This window comes from Lactuca saligna, chromosome 6, assembly GCF_052625555.1.
Source record: "Lactuca saligna cultivar CGN05327 chromosome 6, ASM5262555v1, whole genome shotgun sequence".
Taxonomy (NCBI): Eukaryota; Viridiplantae; Streptophyta; class Magnoliopsida; order Asterales; family Asteraceae; genus Lactuca; species Lactuca saligna.
Genome location: NC_136422.1, coordinates 77,863,771 through 77,874,490, shown reverse-complemented (window position 1 = coordinate 77,874,490; position 10,720 = coordinate 77,863,771). Strand labels below are relative to the sequence as shown.

The window sequence follows — 10,720 nt, the reverse complement described above, 5'->3', positions numbered from 1 at the left end:
CGAATTTTATCTATTCCTTTTACCTAAAGTGGGATAAAAGCGATATCTGTGGGCCCCTCGATGATTTAGTGATGCCACCTAAGCGCTTGGCCAAGCCGAGACTAAGTTGATGTGTTCAATTGTAGTTTGTTGTCAGTCGTCATAAATCGGAAGTCGGGAAACAATATAGAGAGAATGATTAAAATTCATGTCTTATGTCTATACGATATCTTGAGAATGGAGGAATATACGATCCCTTATCTAAAGGACACACGTATCTGATAAGATCAGAGTTGACAACGACTTTTGAAAGCTACAATTGCTGATCAGGTTCTGAAGTTATACAAAATAGTTATTACACTTATCCAAGTGGGAGACTGTTGGATTAGTATCTAAGTCCATAACTATTTTGGTATGTACTTGACCCGATTATGAGCATAGTCCTTTTAGGTTGCCTTTACCATAGCAATATGTAGGATGAATTGAGGAGAGAAATGTTTAATGATGATTTATTAATATATTATAAGAATAATATATTAAAGGAGAAATCATAATGTTTAATTAATATTAGTCAATAATTGATTAAGAATTAATTATGTGGCTAAAAGAGATTAATTAAACTTAGAGGATTGGAATTGTAATTATAAGATAATTGCAATTGGGCTATGGATCACCTTGGAATAATAGGTTTGACGAATTTTATGGGGAAGCCCATTAGAAATCGTCAAAGGAATGTACCAGAAGGGGTTCATGGGCTGCTTAGGGCTTAAGCAGTCAAATTAGGGTTTCCTTGTTTGATAACCCTAATTGTCTACCTATTTAAGGAGCCCCTAAGCCCAAAAAACGCGGTGAATGATTCCCTTAGGGTTTCTGGACGGTTTTTTTGGTGCTCCCCTCTCTTCTCTCTTCATCCAAGTTGCTTAGTGGTGTTTGTGATTCCATTAGAGGTGCAACACTTGAGGCACTAAGCTTTCTGAAGCCAAATAATTGATTGTTATTACTACATAACAATCAAGGTAAGATCAAAACCCTAATTCTTATGTTAATTTGATTACTAGTATGCTAGATCTAGGGTTTGCAAGTCTTGGAAGTTTATTGCATGTTCAAAGTAGAAAAACTAGATCCAAGCAATTAGGGTTGCATGAACACCATAGGATTGATGTTATGCTCAAAACCAACAATACACATATAAAAATAAATACTAAAAATCTTAAAAATATATATTCAAAATAATAAATACTAAAAATCTTAGGAGGGTAATAAAGTTTCTTGTTTGTCCATTTTAGGTCCCTACGTATTTTTTGTGCGTATTACACTATTAAGGTTATTCTAACCGTTTACAAATAATCATTTTAACAGGAAGAAATCGGTAAAAGGATTATTTCTAAACGGTTATAACAACCTTAATGGTGTAATACACACAAAAAATACATTAGGAACCTAATATTAGGGATGAGCATCGGAAGCGGGTACCTGCCTTCGGAACCGGAACCGCCTCGGAACTGCCGGTTTTGGAACCGGAACCGCCTTAAGCGGTTCCGGTTCCGATTCCTAAAGTCTAGGAACCACCTTAAGCGGTTCCGGTTCCAATTCTCATTTTTACAAAACCAATATCCGCTGGATACCCGCCGGTTCCGGTTTCAATACCGGGTACCCGGAACCGGCGGTTAACCGGAACCGGTACCAACGGGTACCTGCCTTTTTCTTAAAAAATATATAGATATTAAATTTTTATATTTTGTTAATTATGTTTTAAAAAATAGGGCAATAGAACTTATACCTAATTTCCTTACCTTAGTCGTTTTTAGGGTTCATTCTAAAAAAAACACGCCGACACCATAGCCTCTCTTTTTCTCGTCTCTCTCCCTTCTCAAACGAGGCATCGTTTATTCAATCGATGCTTCAATCGCTCCCGTTGCCGATCGTTCTGTTCAATCGAAGGTTCAATCAGTAGGCTCAATCGATCGTTTTGTTCCCGTTACCGATCGTTCGTTCAGCCAATCGTTCAATCAGTAAGCTTCAATCGACACTCTCCGTTGCCAACACCGAGCGATCTAACAGGTATTGAGTTCTTTTCCCTCTAGATTTCAAGTTTTCCATCCCTAATTCCATATATTACTCTTTAACCCAAAATCCTTCTTTTATTGTGATCGTTGTTGTTGAGTTTGACATTTGGGATAGTTTTTAGTTATTGAATTTCACTTTTAGGGTAATTTTGCAGATTGGGGTTGCGAAATGGCCATACACTCGGTTGAACTGAAACAGGGCCAAACGGGGCTCTGTAATATTATTTTTTTTCTTTTTTCAAACGTTGATACATCGATTTTGGTTCACAGGTTTATATGTTCAATGTCCATCTGTCTCCCTCACGAATCAAGGTATGTTTTTTATTCAAGAGTCGATTTTATGTTGTTTTTTATTTTATTTTATGAACAGATATTGAGTTTTGTTGATTTGATCCATCAAGAAACACCAACTGATCATCTTCATTTTAATTTTTGTTACTCAGCTGGTGTGAAGGAATACCGTGTTAGAATTTCGATTCAGTAAGTACATCAACCTCAAGTTTCAACTCATTTCAACCTCAAGTTCACAGGTTTATATGTTCAATGTCCATCTGTCTCTCTCTCTCTTTTTCTCCCACGCGTGTATAATCCTTTCTACCATATATTCCGGACGAAACTTAATTTTCCAGACAAGCAACGTTCCCTTTCAATTTCTACCATCAAAATCACGCACAGTTCGACTCTAAATCACAAATCGACTCGAAAATATGTCGGAGAAATTCTCGGCCACACTAAGGATCGGCGACCTTAATGATTTCATCGCACCGTCACAGGGCTGTGTTGTTTCTATGAAGTCCGGTTCCGCTAGGCTCGTTGATAAGCCAAAGGTTTCTATCATCTCTACTTTCTGAACCCTAGCTTGTTTTATACCAGTCTATAAAAAGTATCACAAATAGAATTGTATAGGTGTTTAACTTCTGACTTAATTGACAACAATTTTGCATTTGAAAAGTTTAGGTTCGACATGAATATCAAGTTGCATCTTCTTTGCTGGAATATCAAGTAGGGTTTATTACACATATGACTATTGTTATTCACCAAGTGCTTTTTTCTTGAACAGAAGCTGGTAAAAACAACACCTGTTAAAGAGACTCTTGAAACAGATCCAGTAAAAATATCACTCAAGGATTGCTTAGCATGCAGGTAGCACTTCCTGATCACTAACTCCTAGAAGCTGTTATACATCAAGTGTTGATGAATTGAATTGTTAACAATAACATTTTTGTAATCATGCAGTGGGTGTATTACTTCTGCAGAGACTGTTATGTTAGAGAAGCAAAGCTTGGATGAGTTTCTATCCAATATAAACAATGGCAAAACTGTTATTGTCTCTCTTTCACCTCAGTCAAGGGCTTCCATTGCTGTGCATTATGGTCTTTCTCCACTTCAGGTAAATTCCTTTATATTATCAGCCTTCCACTTTCTTTATGAATCAATCTGCAATGAGATAGAGATAGGTTTCTCAAAAATGCTTTTTTTTTTTTTTTCTAAATGAAAATTCAGTATCTGTTTGTGAATGGCTTGCTTTCAGGTTTTCAAGAAACTGACCACACTTTTCAAAACTTTGGGGGTTAAAGCTGTATTTGATACAAGTTGTAGTAGAGATTTGTCTCTTATTGAATCTTGTAACGAATTCATATCACGTTATAAACAAAGCAATTCAGATGATAAGGAATCTTCTAGATCGTTTCTACCCATGATATCCTCTGCATGTCCAGGTTGTGTATTATAGCATCCTACTTTCATCTCTTTCTATACATTTATTTTTTCTTTTTAAGATTTAAGCCTTTTTTGTTGTATACTTTCAGGGTGGATATGCTATGCTGAAAAAACACTTGGTTCGTATGTTTTGCCATATATTTCTTCAGTGAAGAGTCCTCAACAATCCATTGGAGCTATCATTAAGCACCATCTATGCCACAAGCTAGGCGTTAGGTGATCATCTTTTCTTATTGTATGTCATTAGTTTGCAATAATTTGAAATTACAAGATTAAATTTTTAAGTAGAATGGTTTAATAAGAAATAATTATATTATTGAGTATTATGTTGTTACTTGATGTTTATGTGCATTAATTGTATAGGGCAAGTGAGATTTATCATGTGACAGTGATGCCTTGTTATGACAAAAAGCTGGAGGCTTCAAGAGATGATTTTGTTTTTCATGATGAATCTGGTGAAATGACTACAGAGGTAGATTCCGTTTTGACAACTGGAGAGGTTTTAGATTTAATACAGGTAAACACTCAACAATGAATTTCGCTCTAGTTAAAAATAAAATATGACTCATCAAATACCTAAAATATCCTTCATATGATGATGATGGACAAGGGCAAATATAGGTAGTTTTGATATGAGGCGAAAATACAGAAATAAATCTAGTTTTGTTATTTTTGCAGACAAACGCAGCAGTAGATTTCATGAATTTGGATGAATCCCCTGTTGATAAATTGTAAGTGTACATATTTGGGTAAATTTAAAATTTTGTTGAAATAAAAATTAATATTTATTTGATTGACAGGTTATCAAATGTGAGTGAAGAAGAGAATCTTTTTGGGGTTAGAGGAAGCTCAGGAGGATATGCAGATACAATCTTTCGTTATGCTGCAAAGACACTTTTTGATCAGGATCTCAAAGGCCCTTTGGATTTTAAAACCATTAGAAATTCTGACTTTCAGGAAGTCAGCTTACAAGTATGTTGTTGTGTTGTAATCAAATGAAACTATTTGGATTTATTTATTTATTTATTTTTATTTTTATGTGAATGTGTAGGTAGAAGGTAAAACAGTATTGAAGTTTGCATTGTGTTATGGATTCCGAAACTTGCAAAATGTAGTCAGGAAACTTAAAATGGGAAAATGTGAATATCACTATTTGGAGATCATGGCATGCCCTTCAGGTATAAAAATCTTAATTTTTATTTTTATTTTTGATTTTTATGAGCTTATTATATTTTTGAAAAATCAGGGTGCTTAAATGGAGGTGGGCAGCTGAAGCCAAAATCAGGACAATCTGGCAAAGACTTGATTCAAGCATTAGAGACCACATACATGCAGAATGTAAGTATTCCTGTTTTCTTTCTTTTACTTTGATTTAATTATTTATGTTTTATATTATATTTAGAGTAAATTACACGAATGGTCCCTATGGTTTGCGCGTTTGGTCCCTAACTTATTTTTTTAACTCGGAAAGTTCCTACTATTTGTTTTTGTTACGCTCTTGGTCCCTGTCTTACATAAAAAGAAATTATTTAAATACGGAAAAATGGTGGGGTAGGTAAGGTAAGCCGAGGGGATGGGGTTGGAGGTATGTTTATTTAAATGAATTAAAAAATCAAGGGCAAAATAGTATTTTTAGGTAAGACAGGACGTAACAAAAACAAACAGTAGGGACCTTCCGAGTTAAAAATATAAGTTACGGACCAAACGTGCAAATTACCCTAAACCATAGGTACCATTTGTGTAATCTACTCTTAAATTTATATTTATGTATTAAAATGAAAAATGAATGTTAGGTTTTGGTTGCGGATCCATTTGAAAACATGATGGTGAAGAGGTTATACGAGTCATGGCTTGAACATCCGGGTTCAGAAAAAGCAAAGCAACACATACACACACAATATCATCCCATTGTAAAAAGCATTACTTCTCAGCTCAACAACTGGTGAACATTAACAACCACTTTGGACTTCTCATGTCCTTCAACATTGACTTTTTTTTGCGTTGACTTTATGCCAACTGGTGAAGAAGTTGCAATTTTGAATTTTGATGGTGGCGATAATAAAAAGATTTGTTCTACATTCATACACACAAGAGAAAAAAGGGATTGGTGTAGGTGTATTTTTATATCTTATGTATTTTGTATATATATATTATGTAATTTTTTTGGAGAACGTGTATAATTTTATCTTAGTTTGTTAATTCCTTTTGTTTCCAATGCACTTTATAGTAAAACACCCTTGTTTGCTTATATTAATGGCGGCCTAATAAAAAAAATCATCAAAAGGGTAGGTAGGGAGGGTTTTGATATAAAAGAATAACCATATTTTTTAACATTTATCTCACCCGTTCTGGTCAGGTGAATATATTTTGTAGCTTGTAATATTCATTAATTTCGTCAAACTTGGTTAGTATATTAGTGAATCTTCAAGTTTGGTATATGTTCTTGGGCCAAAATCTTAAAAGGGGTGGCCTAAACATAATACCGACTCCACGGTCTATGAATATCCTTGCGACCTTTTTATTATAAATGAAGTAAGTTTGATGTTGTATAAAATCGATTTGGAAAATGCATTTGATTCCTAGTTGTGGGAGTTTCTTGACTTTGTCTTTTGTAGTAAGTGGAGAAGATGGATTCACGTACACTTATTTCCGGTAGGGTTTTTTGATTCTTATCCATGGATAGTTTGGTATTTCTAAAGGTGTCCTGTAAGGGGACCCGTTTTTCCCTTTCTCTTTATCTTAGGCAATTTAAGGTCTTAATGTTTTTGAAGTTGATGATTGATAATAATTTATTCCATGTCTAATGGATGATGCACCATGTCCGACAAAACAATCACTTTTCCATAGACGAGCCGTGATTTTCACTTCCCCGCCTAACACCATTTTCTTATTTTTATAACATTGCCTAAAATAACTTATCCAAAAAACGGGCACTACACTTCTAACTAGGGATGAGTTTTGGAACCGAAAAACCGGACTGGAACCGGGACCGGTATAACCGGAAAATGTTTAAACGGTGCTGGTATTGGGTTTCAAAATTACTCTTATCCGGGTTTCGGGTATTTCGGGTATGAGTCTAACGGGTCCGGTTAATCCGGGTTTTTTAACCGGATTTGTTAAAAAAATCCGGAACCGGGTTAAATGGACCGGGTCCGGGTTTAGTGGGCCAAAGAACCAATTAAGATGTAGAACCGGTATAGATGTGGAATCGGAATGCGATTAGTTTTTTTCCCGTGCCCTCAATGTTCGTCGATCTGGAAGAAAATTAAAAAAAAAAGTCCATCGATCACAGAAGTCAGAATATCATCAAATCAAGTCGACGATTTTCATCTAGTTCTTCAATCGATTTGCAGCGACACTTCATCATTCAGTTGCTCACTCGATTTGCGCTGATAAAGAAGCCCAAGCCTTAGTCGAAAAACGCCGATACTAATCCTCGGTTCATCGTTCAAGTCGACAATCATCAAGTCAATTTCCTACAATCATTCCCAATTGAAGTTCAAATCAGTCTCCTACAATCAATTAAAGACCAATGGTGGACAATTGGGTAGATAACAATGAAGCTACACAAGTAAGTTGTCAAATTATAATACATACTGCATAAATAAGAAATTTATATTTAGATATTTATCGATGGTTAAAGTATCTCACCTGATATGATATGTTGTTTGAATGAGTTATTCACGTTACTAATTACAAAGCAGCAACCTTTAAAATAATATGTAGAATGTTTTTTTAAGTTTAAAAAATCGATTTTGTTTTATGTTTATTTGCATAATTAAAATAATTAGGCACTCAAATATATTATTACACAAAGTGCAGATGGTCAATGTGTCTATTCAAGTAGTTTGAATTTTTAGTGGTATGTGAGGTGTCTTCAAAATCGTGTTCACGTTTGCCAAGTGAAGCCTCTCCATATCTTTTTGACTAACACATCCATAAACAATCATAAATAAATATATTCATAAATTGATCACTGTTACTTTTTGTGTTATTGTTATTAAGTTGTGTTATTGTATTTTAATTGTGTTTTTATTGTTATTTATTGTAGTTTGATGATGACGAGGTGTTTGTTGACAACACTCAACAAGAAATCAATGAGGAACCAACACAAAAGAGAAAAAGAGTAGGGAAAACAAGGTCCGATTGTAGGAAATCATTTGAGAAGATTTTTATTGATGGAGTTCGGCATGGAAAGTGCAAATGGTGCGAGAGGGTTCTCAAAGCCGACGGGAATAATACCGGTACGTCTAGCTTAAATAAGCATGCAAAGAATTGTAAACAAAACCCCGAGAATTTGAAAAACCAACAAACATTACAATTTAAAAAAGAACCAACCGGGGAGGGTAGTGTTAGGACTTGAAAACATGATGACAAACGAATTAAAAAGGCTATGTTGAATTTGTTTGTAGTGGGTGGTCTACCTTTTAAATTTGTAGAAAATGAGGCCTTTATTGAATACACAAACGCACTAAACGGGAAGGTGGTTGTACCTTGTCGAACAACAATTTCAAAAAAAGTGTCACTTTATTATCAAGAAGAAAGAAATAAGTTGGTAACATTCTTATGTAATCCACTTAACACGGTTCATTTAACCACCGATTGTTGGACAAGTCCGAGTAAAAGGGTGCATTATATTGTCATTACCGCACACTTTATTGATGATAATTGGGAGATGCACAAAAGGATAATCAACTTTAAAGAATTAGAGTCAACGGGGGGAAGATATCGGAAAAGAAGTGTTGAAATGTATTCAAGGGTGGGGTATTAAAAATGTCATGACTTGTACGGTTGATAATGCAAGTTCTAATGACAAAGCAATAGAGTTTCTAAAAAACAAATTACCAAACTTGTACAATGAAGGAAAACACTTTCACATGAGGTGTATGGCACACATTATCAATCTAATTGTGAGAGACGAGATGAATAAAAATGACGAGAGTGTTAAATGTTTGCAAGACGCCGTAAGATATATATTAGAAAGTCCACACAACGGATTGCTCTATTTAAAAAGTGCATGAAAATCGTCGGGGTGGAATCAACCAAATTTTTGTGCAACGATTGTCCCACTCGTTGGAACTCAACTTACGACTTATTGAAGATCGCGGTGGATTTAGAAAAAGCTTTCTATGAGTATGAAATGGAAGGTACTTTTTTTTTTTTTTTTTTTTTTTTCTTCTGCATTCTTGCTGAATTTTTAGCTCTATTTAAACTGTCATATATACTTCGTTATGAGTCCGTTTGGGCTGATTTTTTTAAAAATTATAGTTCATTGTTTGGCAATAGTTATAGACTTTGGAAACACCTAATTTGCATGTGTTTTGAGTAAGTTACAGCCCTCCAAAAATGATATATCAAAGCTGTTTTGAATATGTTAACAACATTATTTTAGAATTTTTCGTTAACTTTAAACTGTCATATCTACTTCGTTATGAGTCCGTTTGGGCTGATTTTTTTTTAAATTATAGTTCATTGTTTGGCAATAGTTATAGACTTTGGAAACACCTAATTTGCATGTGTTTTGAGTAAGTTACAGCCCTCCAAAAATGATATATCAAAGCTGTTTTGAATATGTTAACAACATTATTTTAGAATTTTTCGTTAACTTTAAACTGTCATATCTACTTCGTTATGAGTCCGTTTGGGCTGATTTTTTTTTAAATTATAGTTCATTGTTTGGCAATAGTTATAGACTTTGGAAACACCTAATTTGCATGTGTTTTGAGTAAGTTACAGCCCTCCAAAAATGATATATCAAAGCTGTTTTGAATATGTTAACAACATTATTTTAGAATTTTTCGTTAACTTTAAACTGTCATATCTACTTCGTTATGAGTCCGTTTGGGCTGATTTTTTTTTAAATTATAGTTCATTGTTTGGCAATAGTTATAGACTTTGGAAACACCTAATTTGCATGTGTTTTGAGTAAGTTACAGCCCTCCAAAAATGATATATCAAAGCTGTTTTGAATATGTTAACAACATTATTTTAGAATTTTTCGTTAACTTTAAACTGTCATATCTACTTCGTTATGAGTCCGTTTGGGCTGATTTTTTTTTTAAAATTATAATTCATTGTTTGGCAATAGTTATAGACTTTGGAAACACCTAATTTGCATGTGTTTTGAGTAAGTTACAGCCCTCCAAAATGATATATTAATTTTTTTTTTGTAACATCTTTTTGATAGATCGTTCCTTTGCACGAGATGTGGTAACCCCCGTGAGTGAAGATTTTGTAACTTGTCGAGCAATGGTCTCCTTTCTTGAGAAGTTCAAGGTGAAAACAGAATTGGTGTCGACGACTTCAAAACCATTGGCAAATCGGTTTTTTGGAGAAGTATGTGGCATTTACAAACATATACGGGTTTGGTAAAAAAACAAACGATTTTATTCAATTGGGAAGGATATGATAGACAAATATGAGAAGTATTGGGGAGATTTTGAAAATTTGAATGACTACATGTACTTTGCGACTATCTTGGATCCGCGAATGAAGACAAAATTTCTTAGACATGCTTTTGAAACATTGATCAAGTACAAGATGCTGGAAAATAAACCCCTTTCCGAATTAGATATTACTGCGAAGACTAAGTCTTTAATCAAGGATATTGAATCGAGATTTGAGAACTTTTTTTAATTGTTACAATACCAACTCTAATGTACCATTTGAAACCGGTGGTAGTCAAGATGCTGTGCATATTGATGATGATGACGACTTTGTGGGTGACTATTTTGCTCAATCGGTGAATTCATCGGCTTCAAAGGAAACGAAATTAACACGATACTTGAACGAAGGACAAACCCAAGGCGTTAAGGACTTTGATATATTGGTTTGGTGGAAAAATAACGCATCTTGTTACCCAATTCTCTCGCGGATGGCAAAAGGTATAATTTTAATTACTTATATTTTTTTATTATAATGTAGTATAATTTAACATTATATGTTTATGTTATTAG

General features: G+C 34.2%; 1 protein-coding gene across 3 annotated transcripts; it reads left to right on the top strand.

Moving 5' to 3' along the window:
- The first annotated feature begins 1,778 nt into the window (after positions 1 to 1,778).
- On the top strand, positions 1,779 to 5,963 carry LOC145000458 (protein NAR1-like). Of its 3 annotated transcripts, none has more exons than XM_078959687.1 (13): positions 1,779 to 2,040; positions 2,201 to 2,357; positions 2,489 to 2,872; positions 3,106 to 3,188; positions 3,282 to 3,435; positions 3,577 to 3,763; positions 3,854 to 3,980; positions 4,128 to 4,281; positions 4,443 to 4,495; positions 4,565 to 4,736; positions 4,816 to 4,942; positions 5,011 to 5,102; positions 5,558 to 5,963. In XM_078959687.1, exons 3-13 carry the CDS (start codon positions 2,753 to 2,755, stop codon positions 5,708 to 5,710), a joined length of 1,422 nt encoding a protein of 473 aa, XP_078815813.1. In that variant the 5' UTR covers positions 1,779 to 2,040; positions 2,201 to 2,357; positions 2,489 to 2,752; the 3' UTR covers positions 5,711 to 5,963. The 3 variants fall into 3 exon arrangements, with proteins under 3 accessions (XP_078815813.1, XP_078815815.1, XP_078815814.1); XM_078959689.1 differs by having other exon boundaries at positions 1,780 to 2,040; positions 2,316 to 2,357; positions 2,489 to 2,525; XM_078959688.1 differs by having other exon boundaries at positions 1,780 to 2,040; positions 2,489 to 2,525.
- The last annotated feature ends 4,757 nt before the right edge of the window (positions 5,964 to 10,720 follow it).